General features: G+C 50.9%; 1 protein-coding gene and 2 long non-coding RNA genes across 3 annotated transcripts; 2 read left to right on the top strand and 1 right to left on the bottom strand.

Annotated features, from left to right (window-relative positions):
* Window positions 1-26: 26 nt before the first annotated feature.
* LOC145542052 (uncharacterized) lies at window positions 27-12,407 on the bottom strand. Its single transcript, XR_014079550.1, has 3 exons — window positions 8,957-12,407; window positions 8,167-8,208; window positions 27-422 (listed from the first exon to the last, which is right to left on the bottom strand). It is a non-coding gene; the product is annotated as an uncharacterized LOC145542052 (long non-coding RNA).
* On the top strand, window positions 4,114-10,177 carry LOC145542051 (uncharacterized). Its single transcript, XR_014079549.1, has 4 exons — window positions 4,114-4,477; window positions 4,614-5,534; window positions 7,564-7,740; window positions 9,033-10,177. It is a non-coding gene; the product is annotated as an uncharacterized LOC145542051 (long non-coding RNA).
* TLCD2 (TLC domain containing 2) lies at window positions 11,310-16,518 on the top strand. Its single transcript, XM_081580075.1, has 4 exons — window positions 11,310-11,669; window positions 11,908-11,990; window positions 12,214-12,296; window positions 12,844-16,518. The coding sequence occupies exons 1-4, from the start codon at window positions 11,494-11,496 to the stop codon at window positions 13,294-13,296; spliced, it is 795 nt and encodes a 264-aa protein (XP_081436201.1). The 5' UTR covers window positions 11,310-11,493; the 3' UTR covers window positions 13,297-16,518.
* The last annotated feature ends 839 nt before the right edge of the window (window positions 16,519-17,357 follow it).

Consider the following 17,357-nt stretch of genomic DNA (forward strand, 5'->3'; position numbering starts at 1 on the left):
TCCTCCCCATTGACAGCTCTTTTAAGGCCTTTTTTTTTTTTTTAATAAATAAAAATTCTGGGCAATCTTGGGGAGAGAAGTTGCCCAGGCTGAAAAGCCAGGATGGAAATGTTCCCCCAAGACTTCCTGTTGAAGATCTGCCTCTGCTGTGTGACAGAGCCTGCCTGCTGTTGTCAGAGCCTTGCAGATGCCACGGTGGCTGGGGGGAAGGTGCAGGCACGGTGGGGAGCAGAAACCAGCGAGCTGGTGCTAGAACTACAGGACTCTTTCAAGAGGTCTCCGTTCTGACTCATTTGCAGGATTGACAGGCCATTGTCTTCAGCGAGACATCAGTATCTCTATTTTTCCAGTCCCACTCCTGGAAGGGAGAGTTTGCCTCATGTAGGAGTCTGGTGTGGAGGTGTGGGAGCTCCATAAAGGCACTTAAGAAAAAAATAAAGTCCTAATTAGAGAGGAGACAGGAATGGCTCAGCCATAATCTGATTTCATCTGTATCCTTCTTGAAAAAGGCAGCTAGAACCGCTGATGTGCTTGGTCACATGACCTTGAGCGGTAATAACTTACAGCCACCATTTACAGAGCACTGATCAGGAGCCAGGCATCTTGCTAAGCAGTTTGCATACTTTAAATTCTCACCACAACCCTTTTTAAGAGGATAGTTTTAGATCCGTTTTAGGATGAGGAAGCTGACTACTTTAAGTAATTTGCTTAGGTCCCATAGCTAGGAAGTGGTAGAACCAGGATTCAAATCTAGGCCTGGCTCATTCTAAAACCAATGTTCTTTGTACTCCTTGGCCAAGCACTATTTTGTTTTTAATTAAAAAAAAAAAAATTGGCCATGCCCTGTGGCATGTGGGATCTCAGTTTCCCAACCAGGGGTGGAACCTGTGCCTCCTGCACTAGAAGCACAGAGAGTTCACCACTAGATCTCTAGGGAAGTCCCTTGTTTTGTTTTTTAAATTTTATTGGAGTATAGTTGATTTGCAGTGTTGTAGCTGACTTGCAGTGTTGTTAGTTTCAAATGTACAGCAAAGTGATTCAGTTATACATATAGGTATATTCATTCTTTTTCAGATACTTTTCATATAAGTTATCACAGAATATTGAGTAGAGTTCCATGTGCTGTATGGTAGGTCTCTGTTGGTTATCTGTTTCATATATAGTAGTGTGTGTGTGTTAATCCCAAGCTCCTAATTTGTCCCTCCCCCACTGTTTTCTCTTTGGTACCCATCCTGCAGTATTGTTTTTTCTCACCTAGGAAATTATGTGTTCGTAACAATCTTGTCAGAGAAGGCAATGGCAACCCACTCCAGTACTCTTGCCTGGAGAATCCCATTGACGGAGAAGCCTGGTAGGCTGCAGTCCATGCAGTCGCGAAGAGTGGACACAACTGAGCGACTTCACTTTCACTTTTCACTTTCATGCATTGGAGAAGGAAATGGCAACCCACTCCAGTGTTCCTGCCTGGAGAATCCCAGGGACGGGGGAGCCTGGTGGGCTGCCGTCTGTGGGGTCGCACAGAGTTGGACACGACTGAAGCGACTTAGCAGCAGCAGCAGCAGCAGCAGCAACAATCTTGTATCCCCAACATTGGTCTGAGTACCTAAGACCAGAGGAGGGTCTGGAGGTAGTGCCTGCTTCTTGTGTGCTGCGTGCTAAGTCGCTTCAGTCGTGTCCAATTCTTGGCGACCCCGTGGATTGTAGCCCTCTAGGCTCCTCTGTCCACAGGATTCTCCAGGCAGGAATACTGGAGTGGGTAGCCATTCCCTTTTCCAGGGGATCTTCCCAACCCAGGGATTGAACCCACGTCTCTTATGACTCCTGCATTGGCAGGCAGGTTCTTTACCACTAGTGCACCTGAGCCTGCTTCTTAGTACAAACAAAATTTTGCAGTCTTCTTTGCTCTGGTTTCAGTTTACCTAAGCTGAGAAGGCATTCCTTTTAATGTCTGCAAGTTTGTGTGTGCCCTGCCCTCTAGTGGTTTTAGCTTGTAATGCACCAATGACCTTGAGTGTAACTAACCTCTCTTAAGAGTTCTTTCCATCCCTTATATTGAGATGTCTTTGCAATACTGGGCACTGGTGTTCTAAAATTCTGGGGTAATGACACCTTCCCCAATTCAAACCCTAAAACCGTGGTTTTTCAAACGTTATGATGTACTTCTGATTGAGATCTCCAGAATCTGAATTTTTAACAAGCACTAGGTATTTCTGATGTGGGCAATCTGCAGACCACATTTTGAAATACAGTGTTCTGTAATAACTCTGCTCCAAAATGCTCCCTGAATCCCAGCCCAAGCACCCTTGGGCTTTGGGGGATCTGGCACCAAATCAGCAACTCTCCTTCACCAAACCCCATACTGAATTTTCGGAGGTCATGGCTTGGATGGTCAGGGAGGGAGCCTGCAGCAGTCTCAACAGTCAGCCCGTGCTGATAGAGCTTAGCTCTTGCCAATGTGGCAAGGAAAAAAGTGAAGGAAGCTAATGTTTAGTGCACCAACTCTGAGTCAGGTATTGTGCTAGGTGTTTTCAACCATATTCCTTTTTTAAAACCCTACAATAACCCATGATTTTATTATTCATTCAGTTTTGTAGATGAGGAAATTGAGGCTCAGAGATGTGACGTATCTTCATCAAGCTTACAGGTGGTAAGAGTTGGAATTTGAATCCAAGTTTGTCTAACTCAGTGGTTCTAAATAGTGGGCGATTTTGGCCCCCAGGGGACATCTGGTCATGTCTGGAGACGATTTTGATTGTCATAAGGGGGGGGGTGCTAAAGGCACCTAGTGAGCTAAGGATGCCAGTAAACAACCTACTGTGAACAGGACAGCTCCCCCAAGAAATTATCCAGCCCAAAATGTCAATAGTGCTGTGATCAAAAACCCTGGACTCAAAGCCTGTTGCTTTTGTCCTACAGGGTGGCAGGATGGGGATATGGTAAGTTAGAACAAAACAGGAAAGGGCCTATCCCAAAGGTCTTGGGTGAGAAGAAGGGAATAGGACTTCTGTGCTAAGCATAATGGTAAATGGGGGCAGCTGGTGAGATTTTTCTTTCTTCCAAGCTTGGCCAAGACCCTGCTCAGTTTCTCCCAACCTTGCCAAGTCAGTCCTGGGACGTCACAGTAAGCTTGTCCTGGAGTGACCCTGACTCCCAGCTCAGGGCTGGGCAAAACATTTACCTGGGTCTTCCAGCACAGGACTTCCTAGCCAAAGCCCCTGGTTCCTGGGGCCTTTGTGCTCCACCTGCGGCCCCTGGGAGGTTCCACATTAGCACCTTTGGCAGGGCTGGGAGACAGGGAGGTGAAAATATAAAAAATGGAGCAGTGTAAAAAATGTCTATGGAGTAATGGGAAAGCCAGGAGGATCTCCTTAGCAGGACCTTGTCTGAGGAGGAACCTGAGAGGGAGTAGTGGGGAGCTGGCCTGGGAAGCAGAGTTCTGATGCCGGGGAGGCTCCTTTCCACAGCCATTTCTCTCCACCAGGTTTGGTGTGTAGCTTCACGGGACCTTCCCCGGTACCCATTCCTAGGGCACCCACACACCCAGGCAGCCACCATTCTGGGCTTCCCCAAGACTGGCCTCCCAACTAGACCAGGGGAGGGCGGGTCTGAGCTGACTGTGCCGACAGGAAATAACTCTCGTTCCATGCTCAGAGCCTCTGAAGACCTAACCAGCGGACTGGGGGCGGGAGAGGACGGAGAGAAGAGGGAGGGAGGAGATGGGGGAGGATGGGGGAGGGAGGAGATGGGGGAGGGAGGAGATGGGGGAGGGTGGGGGAGGGAGGAGATGGGGGAGGGTGGGGGAGGGAGGAGATGGGGGAGGGTGGGGGAGGGAGGAGATGGGGGAGGGTGGGGGAGGGAGTGGTCTTGGAGTGAGAGAGGAGAGGAAAGAACATACAAGCAGATCCCCCATATTTGGGGTTTCATCTTCCTTTCCTCACCACCCATGGTGGGGGGAGCGAGGGCGGAGAAGAAGGGGATAGAGGAGGGCAGAACTGGAGGAGGATGTGGTAACAGCTGATTCGTCCCCTGAGGTCACACTTTCCAACAATCAGCTGTTACCGGGGTGGAAGGCAGGAAGTTTCCTTAAAGGCACAATGTTCTGAACACAGGTTCGGCATTCTGGAGCTCGTAGGAGCCATAGCAATCCCTTGATGGAGCCCGCCTTTCATACAGAAGGAACTACCTCACACTCCAGGCTGTTACCTTCACCCCCAGTTGGGAGCTTCTGGAAACGTCATGGATCCCTCTCCACACGTTCCTTTTTGATGGTGGTGGAGAGATGGGAGTGATTGAGATGGGGTGGACCTCACACTTGCCCCTTTAACGAAGCGGTTCTGCAGCTTTTGCCAAGTCATTGGGTTCTTTTCCGATTTTTTTTTTTTTTTTGGCCCATGCCCCCGCCCCTCTATGCTCTGATTGGCCTTTGGGGAAGAAACAGCGTCCTCATTGGTCTCCACCTCTGAAATCTCTTCCCTAAGTAGGCCTGAGTCAGTGAAAAGCTTCTGGGGGGCGGGACAGAATGGGGGTATCGTGCTGAGGACGGGGTTGCTGGCCAGTTGCACGTTGGCCCGGCCCGTCCCCTAGTTTCTGACAAGTCTTCCTTCTACCCTCAGGTGAAGGCTGTGCTATAAGTCTTTCGTTGGGAAGCTGCTGCTTGACAGGCTTTGTCGCTCTGTGACTGGGGCAAGACATCTTCTACCAGAAGTTTCCTCTGATTAGGAAGGCCCTCCAGGAGGAGGAGTGGATTAGACCTCTCCATGAGAAAGCTGAGGCCAGCCGAGGTCGGCAGTCCTCACTCCTCCAAAAGCCCTCAGGAGTCCTCATTTCAAAGGAAGAGTCTGTGCGCCCTTCAGTTCTCACTCCTGCAGCCTGTCCTGTTCTTCCTGAGAGAAACATCGCCTCCTGCAAGAGGTCAGTGAATCCGTTTGGGGGCTGTCTAAAAGAACCACTCACAGCTCCGAGAAGGAGGGGCTGTAGCCCTTTAAGGAGTTCGCCGGGATGGATTCAGAGATGAGTTTAAAAATGCCAACTCACAGAGCGCGCTGGATTCTGGGAACGAGGTGTCAGACCGAGAACTACATTGACCAGTATGCACCGCAAACACACACGCCTCGACTTCCTTCTGCTCTTTAGGACTCGGGTTTGACGTACCGCCCCTCTAAGCAAGTAGCCTAGACGCAGGGCTAAGCCACACCTTTTTACCTATTGGCCAGCTCGCGAGTTGGTGGGCGTGGCTTAGCTCTACTCCACCGGCAAAGGGGTGGCCCCCATGCCAATCAGAGCTAAGACGGCCAGGGAGGCGGGACCAAGGCGAAGCGCTGGCGCCCCCGAGTGGGTGTAGTCACGCTGCCCAGCAGTGGGCGGTGATTGGCCCTGGGCGGTGCAATCGCAGTTTGTGCGTCACGACGCCGCCAGCTGATCGGAGACTGGAGCCGGTGTGTGCTGGGCGCTGGGAAGAGACAGCGCCGCCGGCCGTGGGGATCGGACGCACTGATTTGCTCCCCTACCCTCAGCACCCCCCCACCCAGGACCAGGTGGGTGTGAGCTGGGGTCCCGGCAGCATAGGAGGGAACCGTGCTAACGGGGTAATGGGGGAAAGTAGGGTCCTAACGGCCACACCCTGCCCTTCCGGGGGAGGGGTGAGGGGGCGGCGGGGGTTGGGGCGTTCCGGGGGAGAGGGGCCTTGACTGGCTGGAGTAGTGTTTCAGGAGGTTTAAAGAAGGAGTCTGGGACAGTAGTCGTGCGGAAGGTTTTGCGGAGTAGCTGGGAGGAAAACGAGGGGCCAGAGGGCTGGGGGCGGCTAACCTCGGCGCCCTCTGGTCTGAGGATACGGGAGCTGGCCTTCCAGCTTGAGGAGGATTTGGACGGGGCGGGTAGCGGGGAGGTGCTTTGCCTGTGCCGGCACTCACTGGGTCAGGGCCAGTAGAGCGCCCTGGCAGGGAAGGGGTCTCTGGGCGGGCCAGCCCCTCCTCTCGTTCCCTCCAGGGGATGTTATGTAAGGGGGGAGGGGAGAGGAGTAGGGGGCGGCGGTGCGGGGGCCTTATGCAACCCAAAGGTTAGGGTTTCACCGCGGGTTGGTGGGGGGAGCAGGCAGAAGGAGAGCCTGGAAACTCTAACCTTCCCCCCTCCCCAGCCTAACTGGCCGTCTTGGGCCGAGAGAAGGTCACCTCTGCACCTCCCCCCAGCCTGTCCGGTTGTGGGGCCCCTAGCCCAGGCCTGGCCCTGACCGCCTGGGAAGCCGGCTGGCTGGGTGGGGCGCCTGGGTTAGTCATCACTGGGCTCCCTCTCTCCCCACCTCTCGGCCAACTCTTGGCCCCTCCCCGTGGCCTCTGGCTAGGCTATTGCCCCCACCTCCCTCCGGCCCTAGTTCCAGCCTCCAACTCATTTGGCCTGTCATCCTGGCTGTCAGACTGAGCTAGGAGCTGTCAGGGTGCCAAAGGGTTGATGGAGCAGCTGGTCAGAGGGTCAGTGCCCTGGGCCCACCCCTCCCTGCAGCCAAGGGCACCTGCTTGGCACAGACTTTTAGCAGCAGCTGAGTCCTATGGGCTAAACAGAGTCTGCTCAGGCAGATAGGAATGGGAAGGAGTTGAACTGGTCACCTGGGAGAAGGAAGATGCCACAAAGTTCATGCCTCCCAAGAGGGTTTTGTAATTTGAAAACCTCCCACCCTAATCTCTCTTTACCCTCTAAGTATAGATATCTAAAGGCAAGACCGCCTTGGCCCCTCACACTGGCATGGACCATGCCCTTCGACAGAATGTCAGCACAGACCCACCCTCCCAATCTCGCAGCCTTCAAGCCTGCCACGCCCCCAGCCCCCTCCCTGGGCCATGCTGCAGGGCCCGGCTTTTCCTGCTGATTCATGCGTTGGAACTGTGGGGGCGGGGCTTGGAACTTGGAACAAAGTTCAGACATGGAGGGGCCGGCAGACAGCCTGGAATTCATACCAGATGTACCCGGAATGCACAAGCGGAATGCCTGGCATTTAAGAGTCCTGGGGAAGCTGCCCAACCACCCTGCCCTACCTCCCTTTCCTCCAGCCTCTGGTCCCCTTTCCTCTCCTCAACAGTCCCAGGAACCTCTGCTGACCTTCTTCGAAACCCTAAACCTCCTCCCTTCCTTACTCTTCCCCAGATGTAGGCCCCCCCAAAACTCTTCTTCCGGCTGAATTTGCTGAGACTGAGTCAGTTGCCCTGATCCCTGAACTCCCATTTCTGGACCTGAGGTACACCTTCTCACCTAATACCTGGGTAACTGGTGGAGAGTGTCCAGGCTCCCAGATCCTGCCCTCTCAGTGCTGAGGAGGCTGGAGGCTACCCTTCGAGGCAGCATGGGGTGAGAGCACATCTGGGTTTCTACAGCCTTCAGTTCTGGAAAGAGGAGCAAGGAAGTAGGTTCAGAGCTGCCTCTCATCCCTCACTGGAGGCCCAGGTCAGAGCCAAGAAGCCCTTTATTAGAAGGTTGAACATCCACTGGAGCTGGACTTTGATGGCCAGTGGGACAGTGTCCCTGTGACATGGCCTTGCTCAGGTCTTTCCCATTTTTCTTTCCTTTCACTTTTAGGAACCTGTGCCTCCCACATCCTCACCTGGCTGAGCCGCAGTAGTTCTTCAGTGGCAAGCTTTATGTCCTGACCCAGCTAAAGCTGCCAGTTGAAGAACTGTTGCCCTCTGCCCCTGGCTTCGAGGAGGAGGAGGAAGAGGAAGAAGAGAAGGAGCTGCTTTCCCCCTGCTCTGGAAGGTGACAGAACTGGGGCTGGGAAGGTCTGAGCAGCGAGAGTGATGATACCTTTTGGGGAAGGGAACCCTATTCAGTTGGAGAACCTTGCCGCAGATTGACCCAGCAAGAGAGAAAGTTTCATATCAGAGACCCTGGCTGAATTGAGGAATAGAGGGCTCTGAGTACCTAAGCTTAGTTGGTCTTTGACAGTGGGAAGAAGTGGAGCGACATAAACCCTGCCTTCCCCTTTATGCAAATATCTTTCCTGACCCTCCTTCCTCCCTGGCCCCTCATTCCTTCCTACTGGCCTTTCCAAGTTCAAAAGTAAGTTTCTTCTTCAGGGAAAAGGTCATACTGAGTTGCCCATCTGAGTAGTCATCCCCCTGCTCTTACCTGTTCCCTGTATTTCCTTAGTCTGGCCCAGACTCTAAATTTAGGGATACTCACCTCCACGTGGGACCCTTAGGCCTCCTGTCTCGGTTTCTCCACCTGTGAAATGGGGAATCACACAATTGAGCGTGCATAAAGGAATCAGAAGCCCACTTGTGTGGACTCAGAGCCTGGGCTGTCTGTCCTCTGCTGTGGGTGGGAACAGAACAGCTTTTCACATAAGCTGTTCCGCTTCCCCCACCCCTGACCAGAACCCTGGGATCTCGGGCTGGAGGTTGGGGGGAGGGACTAGAGTTAGACTAATGCCAGGAGCTACTCTACTGGGAACTCAGTCTCGGCATTGACTTCCCACCAAGCAAAGGTGGCTCAGGCTTCCCCTGCCTCCCAGGGCAGGACCACAGCCCTGATGGGGTTCCACCTGCCACTGCTGACTTCCCCCACTTACTCTTCAAGGATAGGGTGTGAGATTCAGCTCAGGCCTCCCGTGCAGGCAGGAAATTCTCCCCTCCAGCAACCAGAAGAGATGGGTTATGAGATGTAATCGCTTTAGGGGCATCAGGCAGAATAAACCTGCCACCCCCCCTCCTGATCTAATCTCACTCTTGGGCTCATGTTCTGGTGTGGTTCAGCCTTGGCCCAGTCTCCCTACCTGAAGGTAATCAAGTTCAGGGGTTACTGGAAGCTGTTCTGTTTGGGGGCAGGAATTGTGCAAGTAAATGGGTCCTGTTCTCCACTTTTGAGGAACAGATTTAGGAGAGAGTAGCTCACTGAACCCCCCCTTCTGCAGCCTAAGCTGGATGTGAGTGGACTGCAATAGAGGAGGGTGGGTAGACTTGAGTCCACTCACAGGCTACCACAAAGGTTGCTCTGTCCCTGGACATTGCTTCCATCCTTTCTTCCCCTCCTCGCTTCACGGGCCACAGTGTCTTCATCCAGCCTTGGGTACATGGCTCTGCCATCCTCACCCATCATGGAGCAGAACTAAGGAAGAACAGCCTGGAAACACAGAGGCAGACAGAAGACCAGTGAAGGACCAGGCCTGGAGAGCACAGGGCCCTGCCTGGACATCCTCTAGAGGGGGACCCATGGAGGCCAGGAGCACCCCCAAGAGGAGGGAGGACAGCCAGCCTCCATCGAGGACAAGCTTCCAGCCATCTACTTCATTCTCCATTGCTCTCCAGTCTTTCTGCCTCCCTCAGAGTTGTGGGACCATGTTGAAGTGTCCTTGGCTTCATCCCCCTGCTTCCACCTCTCCTCACCGTGTAATTTGTCTATAAGCACCCTAGAGGAGCAAGAGCCAGCTGTGAAAGGACATATGCAGAAAATTCATAAAAGGAATTCCGATAGATAAAACCATGGAAAGAGGTGTGCTTCGTTAGTAATTAAAGAAAGGCAGCTATAGCTGGAAGCGTTTTTCCTGTAGCAAACTATAAGAGAAAAAATAAGACCCAGTTATTGACAAAGGAGTACTGAAATAACACTCTCATACGTTGTACACGGGTATACAAATGGGTAGTCTTACTGATGTCAGTTTGCCGAACATCGTAAAATTTTCACGGCCTTTGACCTAGTGATTCTACATTTGAGAATGTATCCTAAGAATATAATTAAAGATTAGTTATAAGATGTTCATCCCAGCAATGCAGTAGGAAAAACTGAGAAGCAACTGTCCAGTTGGGAAGTCGTTTCTTTTTCTGCTGTAATGAAAATTTGCAAGAGGGGGTTGCTTGGGTAAATTATTATGTATCCATCCAGATGGTGGAACACTGCACAGCCATTAGAAGTCATGTAGGAGAGCATTTGGAAAGAAAAATGCTCTCTGAATATTAAAAGGTTATAAAATGGTGTATATTATGTGATCTCAATTTTGCCTTTTTAAATATGGGCTTATACTTATAGACATAAGTTTTAAAAAGACTGCAGACATACTCCAAATTGTTAGTAATAGTGGTTATCTTTGAATGATGAAATAAAGTTGTTGTAATTTTCCTGTTTGGTTTTCTGAGGTTGCCAAATTTTCTACATTAATCATGTATGGCTTTCATATAATAAATAAGATTTAAAAGAATCAGTGTAATTTTTAAAACTTCTGGAGAGGTGGGTGTGGAAGAATGAAGGGATACCCCCAACCCCGTTGATTTAATGGGGTTTTGGTGGAGGAAGGGAGTTGTGAGAACATTTGCAGGAGCACCTATTGCTTTGTGAATTTTTGGGAGTAGCTGGAATCAACCCCTTCTTGTACAGGGAACAGCTATCGCTCTGACTTGGTGGCAGGCACCTAAAGAGGTGTAGAATGGATGGAGTGAAATGGAAAACAGAAAGAACCTGTCACTCTTCAGGAGAGGAAAAGCTCCTCACCCAGAAAGCTGAAAGCTTTCTGTATAATCCTAACAGCCCTGCTTCTGAAAGCAAGATGGGGCTTTTTCTCTTTCACTCTGCCCCAATCTTGAGATGACCCTGTGTGACCTCTCCTTGCCTCCTCAGATTGGCAGAGATACTCACTCCTGCCCTAACGGGTACCAAGCCATGGCGGGTCGGGGCGGGGGTGAGGGGGGGCGCCTGCTTTTAAAGACTGGGACTGAATGGTTCCCTTCTTGATGATAAGGGTCCTCTGGAGAGGTTAGAGGAGGGGCCCCGGTGGGTCGCTCTTCCAGAAAGGGAGTTGTTGTTCCCTATGAGAAGGGTCAGGACTCTTGGAGTTACATGGGGTTGCTGAAATGTGTTCAAGGTCTGGAAACCTCGGGAAGGAAGGTGGCTGGAAGGAAGTGAGGTGCCCCCCCCGCCCCCGCTCCCCAACTGAGACCAGGTGGGGCGCGGGGCAGAGCGATGACGAGATTTATGCCTGTGGGAGTGGGTTTGCCCTGGCCTCTAACTTAAGGGCTGCGTGGGTAGGGTGGGCAGGAGGACCAGCATGTGAGAGGTGAGAGCAGGTGAAGTAGGTGAAGATTCATAGGGCTGGGCCTCTGAGAGTGTCAGGTGAGATTAACAAGCCATTTCCGGATTTGAGGGGACGTGGGGACACAAGAGGGCTTGGGAAGACCCCCGTCGACATTCAGAAAGCCTCCCTAAGCTCCGTTTCCGGGTCTGATCCCGGGAAGCCCTCTAACCTCCATCCCCTTCTAGGGCGGAACGCGAAGGGTTGCTGTGGCTCCAGGGGCGGTGGCCCTACGGCTGCTCCAATCACCGCCCAGCCAGGGGTTGGGGGCGTGGACGAGTCCTGGAAAAGTTAAAGCCGATTCCGAAGGCGGAGAGGGCGGGGGAACCCTGGGACCCAGCCTTGCGTGGAAACCGGCTCCCAGTCCCCGCAGCGGGGTGTTGGATGCGTCGGGGCTGAGAGCCCGAGAGCCCCAGGGACCGATCCGGACCTAGCCCGCCCGCTAGGCCATGGCGCCCTCTGGGCTCCTCGTCACCGGCGCCTCCTTCGCCGCCTTCCGGGGGCTGCACTGGGGGCTGCAGCTGCTGCCCACGCCGGGATCTGCTGCCCAGGACCGTTGGAAGTGGCGGAACATTTGTGTCTCCCTGGTGCACAGCCTGCTTACGGGAGCCGGGGCGCTGCTCGGGTGCGGGGCTTAAGAGGTTTCGGAGGCACCGTGGCGAGGGCGAGGGCGAGGGCGAGGGAGGGGGGCGGTTGGCTGGGATTAGAAGACCCGGGGGCATCTTTAGAATCCAGGCGAGATCTCTGAAGAGTCTGAGGCTGGGGTGGGGTTGTGGATGAGTGGGTGGTGTCGATCCGTCCACAGCCAGAGAATGGATCCATGTCTACACAGTCGCTGACCATGGCTCCCCCATCTCCTCCAGGCTGTCGCTGTACCCTCAGATGGCCGCCGACCCGATTCATGGCCACCCTCCCTGGGCTCTGGTGCTGGTGGCTGTCTCTGTGGGTGAGTCTGCAGGGAAAGCTGGACCAGTTTGGGGCAGGGAACAAACTTCCAGAAGTCATTCCAGGTCTCCTTCCCTCTTCCATCTCTTGATAGAGTGAAATGTTTCTGGCAGCTTTACTGAAAGGAAACTAAAGAGCAGGGAAAGGAGCAAGTGGAGATTCTTCTCCAGACTGGACACTGGCATGGGGGAAGCCTAACACCAGCCTCCCCTCCTTGCCCGCAGGTTATTTCCTGGCAGATGGAACTGACATGTTGTGGAACCAGACCTTGGGCCAGGCCTGGGAACTTCTTTGTCACCATGTGGTGGTGAGACTTGGCAAGCGGCAAGACAGGGAAGGAGGCATGCCCAGCCTGGGGGTTCCTAGTCTCTCATCAGCTTTCTGTCCCGTGACTTCCCCCAGAGTTTCCGACCCCTGCTGATTCCTGATCCTCCCAACCTTGGGCTGAACTGGGGGAGGGGATTACTGCTGGCCACAGCTGGAGTCAGCACTGCCTAAGGAGACTGGATTCCCACAGGTGTCCAGTCTATCGCAGAAACATTGACTATGGAGCTTTAATAAGAAGGGGGAGTCCCAGTACAGGGGGTGGGGATGGGGTGTGAAGGCACAGGAATGCAAATGGTGGGGGGCAAACAGCCTGGGGCCAAAGCTGCTACAATTCAATTCTATGGAAGGGTTGTTTCAAGGCCATTCAGGCTCCTAACCTAAGGGTAAACATAAGGTTGGCTTTGTTGGGGGCTGTGTGGGAAGTGCCACAAAATGCTTGGGAACCCTTCCCGAGGACTGGGATGTTGGGACCTGATCGTGTTGGGACCTCGTGGGTCATGGAAGGTCCTCTGACCTCGGCTCCCCAGGTCGTGAGCTGCCTCAGCACCGCCGTTCTGTCCGGCCACTACGTGGGCTTCTCTGTGGTGTCTCTACTCCTGGAGCTCAACTCCACCTGCCTGCACCTACGACAGCTGCTGCTGCTCTCTCACCAGGCCCCATCCCTGGCCTTCAGCGTGACCAGCTGGGCCACCTTGGCCACCCTGGCCCTCTTCCGCCTGGTTCCGCTGGGATGGATGAGCCTGTGGCTATTCCAGCAACACCACCAGATCCCTCTTGCTCTGGTCATCCTTGGTGGAACTGGACTGGCCACTGTGGGTGTCATAAGCATCAATTTGGGCATCCGCATTTTGGTCAGTGATGTTTTGCGACCTCGGCCCTGCCCACTCATCCTTGGAAACAAGGAAAGCAGAGGCACCAGGACAGGTTGTGATGGTGAGTCCATCACCAGGGATGATTCCACTCTCAGTCTGAAAGACTGAGCCTCAGGCTCCTCCTCTGCCAGGCCTGGGGGAGGGAAGACCAAGACCAGGATATGCTGGTCTTCAATGCACTGTCCCCCAGGAACAAGGCCTGGACTGGGTTTCAGTATCTCAGTTCCTCTTCCAGCTAACTCCTGCATTCCTAGGATCTGAGGAGAAATGCTAATATTCATGGATGGGTGGGAACCTGGGCTACTGTTCACTGAATCCCATCGTCAGATGACTGCCCTTTCCAGCAAACTAATTCCAGAGGTACAGCCTGTGCTACCAATAAAGGGTAGTGGGAGGCATGAAGCTGGATGCAACTGCCAATGAGAACAGAGACTCTGCTTTAGCACAGGAACAGATAAGGAATGCAAATGGTGGGGGGCAAACAGCCCGGGGCCAAAGCTGCTACAATTCAATTCTGATCCTTCTAGGATCAGAAAGAGATCTGGTCAGAAGGGGTGAGGATCAGAGAGAAGAGAGACCTCATCCATGACCAAATTATGGCAGAGGGAGGAGGGTACAACAGGTGCTATGTGTAACTAGTAGGGATGGTCATAACAGTTGCCAAGAGACAGAAGAAACTGGTGATGTTTCTGGTTCTCAAAACCACATTATTCTGTTTGTATTTCAACCTAGTCCAACTGTGTCCAGCATCCTTCTTTTACCTTTTTTTAGTGTCTTCGGACCTTTTCAAAGAAAATGCAGATTCTTAGAGGAATTCTGAGATTCATTAGAAGAATGAGCACCTGGCTAGGTCTGTCTTCTCCAGGCTGTACTAAAGTCTAGAGCCATAGCAGGAACTCAACCACCCATTCTGGGTGCCCCACGTAGGGTCTTACCAAGCTCGGGCTTTCATAGAAGAATGAGGTCAGAGGCAGAAGCAAATGAGGTGAGGCTTCCTCTTGGATGCAGAAGCATTAAGAAATATCTGACTCTCTTCTGGGATTAATTTGCAAGCTCTCCTTTCTCCTCTGCTGCTTCTACTTCATTTTCTTTCTTTTTTTTTCTATTGCACAAGACACCTCCCTTCTGCAGGCAGAACATCCAGGTTGTATGAAGTGTAAGCAGATGAAGATTGCAATTCCACTAAACAATGGGAAAGAAATAGATACCCTTAATTATCCACAGAAAAGATACAGGAGACAAAAGCAAGAAAAAGATAAAAGCAAAAAGCTGAGCTAGGGAGAGACAAAGGGAATGAAAGAAACAGACATATGCAGATGGAAGGACAGATAGAAAAAGGTTTGTTGCATAGAAGAGACAGAGATGAAGAGAGATGGAGGGCAAGACACAACCCTTGGCAGAAATTTCAAGAAAGTCTGTTATAGATGCTGAGAAGAACCAAAATCATAGAATTGGTTAAATGGTCATAAAGAAAACAAGCAAAATAGAAATAAAGGCTGATGGGAAGGGACCCCAATGGTGGAAGATACAGATAGTCTAGAAGGTGAAATAAGGAGAGTTAGTGACAAGGAGGAACCACCAAACCTGGGGGAGTCAGATGGTAGTGGCTGATAGATTAGCAGAGTGAGAGGAAAGAGGTGGTAATAGAGACCAGCGGGGAGCTTCCCTGGTGGTCCAGTGGTTTAAGATTCTGCACTTCCAATGCAGGGAGCATGAGTTCAATCCCTGGTTGGGGAACAAAGATTCCAAAAAAAGAGAGAGAGATGAAGATTAGTCAGGGAAGCTGAGAAGCAGAACAGAAGGTAGAGGAGGCAGTCAATGGAAAGATTCATTGACAGAAAAAGCATGCAATATGTTGAGTTGGAGACCGGCAGAAAGACAAAGCACAAACAGCTACAGTGCTCAACACAGAGACAAGAACTGAGAGGCAGAGACTGGTAGGAGGATGAGAAGTAAGAATAGGAAATGTGAAATGACACAGAAGAATAAGCAAAGGGACTGAAGAGAATCAGAAAAAAGGAGAAGTGGGGGCAGAACGATGAAATCAACATTCAAAGAAAAGAGCTAGGAAAAAGAGGGAGCGTATAGATAGGAACAAAAACATCATAGAGAGGGGACAGAGAGAGACAGGGATTATGAGATATCCCCATCAAAGAGTCATTAAAACCAAGGCACAAAGGGGGAAAATGACAAATAGAGATGAGGAGAAACTGCAACAGTTAGAAGCAAGCACAGGCAGAAAATAAGAGCAGAGGGTTTGAATGTAGTTAGACTAAAACCAGAGATGCAAAGGTATAGAAATTGAGATAGAGATTTCTGTTTTTTTTTTTTTTTTTTTTTTCCGGTCATGCCATTTGGCATGAAGGATCTTAGTTCCCTGACTAGGGATCAAACCTGTGCCCTCTGCACTAAGAAAGTGGAGTCTTAACCGCTGAACCACAAGGGAAGTCCCAAGACTTAATAAGTAGTATCTTCAAAACTCAACTGTTATTTTAACCAAATGCCCTGATTAACAAAAACATTGTCTCAAGCTTTCAAAGAAAAATGTGACAAACGATGGGAGGCATCTGTTCCCAAACTATGTGTTGATGTCAATACTGATTTATTCCAAGCCCTATACCTTTTCTTCAGTTGCTGTCATGAATTCATGGTTCAAGTGAGTTCCCTTCTCGGGAAAACTTGGTAGTATCTATGAAGGGTGCCCAAGATGGAGAGAGGGAAAACCATCATAGAGGGAAATATGAGGTGAAAAATGGCTGTTCCTATGGGTTAACTCTTAAAACACAGGAAGTGATTGAGCTACCTGGGGGTGGTGGGGGCAGGACATAAGCGGACACCTGAAGAATTTGGGATCACACACAATTTTCCATCATGGTGACCCAGTGAAACTTCAGGAGAGTGGGACTGGACTGTGATTATAATTGAGTAAGTGGACATCTCATCAACTGGTGTTATATATGGTGTGGACCAGATATAAATGATGTGAATCAAAGATGCAAAGTCAGTTGAGAGCCTAGAAAAAAGAAGCTAAAAAATACAGAGGTTTGCAGATGCTAAATTTGGTACAATGAGTTGGGTTGCCATGGCGGTACTCTAGCAGGCCTCACCATGGCCCAGTGAAGTGGTCCTCAAGACTGACTCCATACTTACCTGGCAGGGAAAATACCATAATCGCCTTAAAGACTGACTCCCTGCCTACTGAGCTACTGGCTGATGAATTCTTTGTCCTTTGGCATAGAGGAGAGGATTTCCTGGATGGGAAGCATTGATATTTTATGGTCTCAGAACACTATCCTGATCAAAAATTAATAAACTCCTATGCAAATAAGAGCTTCAGTCTTTTGTGAATATAGTGACTTTGAGTCACTTTTCTTAGCTACCGAGGTGTCCTGGTTTATAATGTGATGCTGGCTCATGGAAGCTTTGCTGTGAGAAGATCTCTTGGCACTAACTTTAATCTACAAAGCCCTAGATCCTCTACTCTGAAAAAGCGAACCAAACATCTTCAGTAGAATGGACTTAGAGCAAGAGAAAGGATTCAGACAATTTAGAGTGATTCTCAAATGCCAAGGGTTGAACCCAAAAAGAACCTTTTAGCTAAATCTATCCTGAGTTAACAAGAAAATTAAACAGAAATCTCCATAACTGAGTTGTCAAAGCCTTGTTATATGTAAACTCTGGATTTGTTCAGCTGAAGGTTAGGAGCCCTCACTCTGCATGTGATTACACAAGGGAAGTTATTCTCTAAAGAGCTGCTCCTTCACTGAAGTGCAGTATTTGCTCAGAATCATTAACAAAAGTCACACCATCCTAGGCTGAACATGTGTCATGAGCCTTCCACCTTTGATGAGGCACCTTTGATACCTTCTCTCATTTAACCCCACACAAGAGACACATCCTATATACATACATATATATATATATATAAAATTTTTGGCTGCACTGAGTCTTCATTGCTGCTTGCAGGCTTCCTCTAGTCACAGTGAGTGGAGGCTACTCTCTAGTGGCAGTGTTCGGGTTTCCCTTGTTGGGGAGCACATATTCTAGGTGCGTGGGCTTCAGTAGTTGTGACCTGTGGGCTCTAGAGTTCAGGCTCGGTAGTTGTGGCGTATGGGCTTAGTTGCCCTGCAGCATGTGGGATATTCCTGGACCAGGGATGGAACCCATGT

The sequence above is a fragment of the Giraffa tippelskirchi genome, chromosome 3, assembly GCF_054371585.1.
Source record: "Giraffa tippelskirchi isolate mGirTip1 chromosome 3, T2T-mGirTip1v1.2.pri, whole genome shotgun sequence".
NCBI lineage: Eukaryota > Metazoa > Chordata > Mammalia > Artiodactyla > Giraffidae > Giraffa > Giraffa tippelskirchi.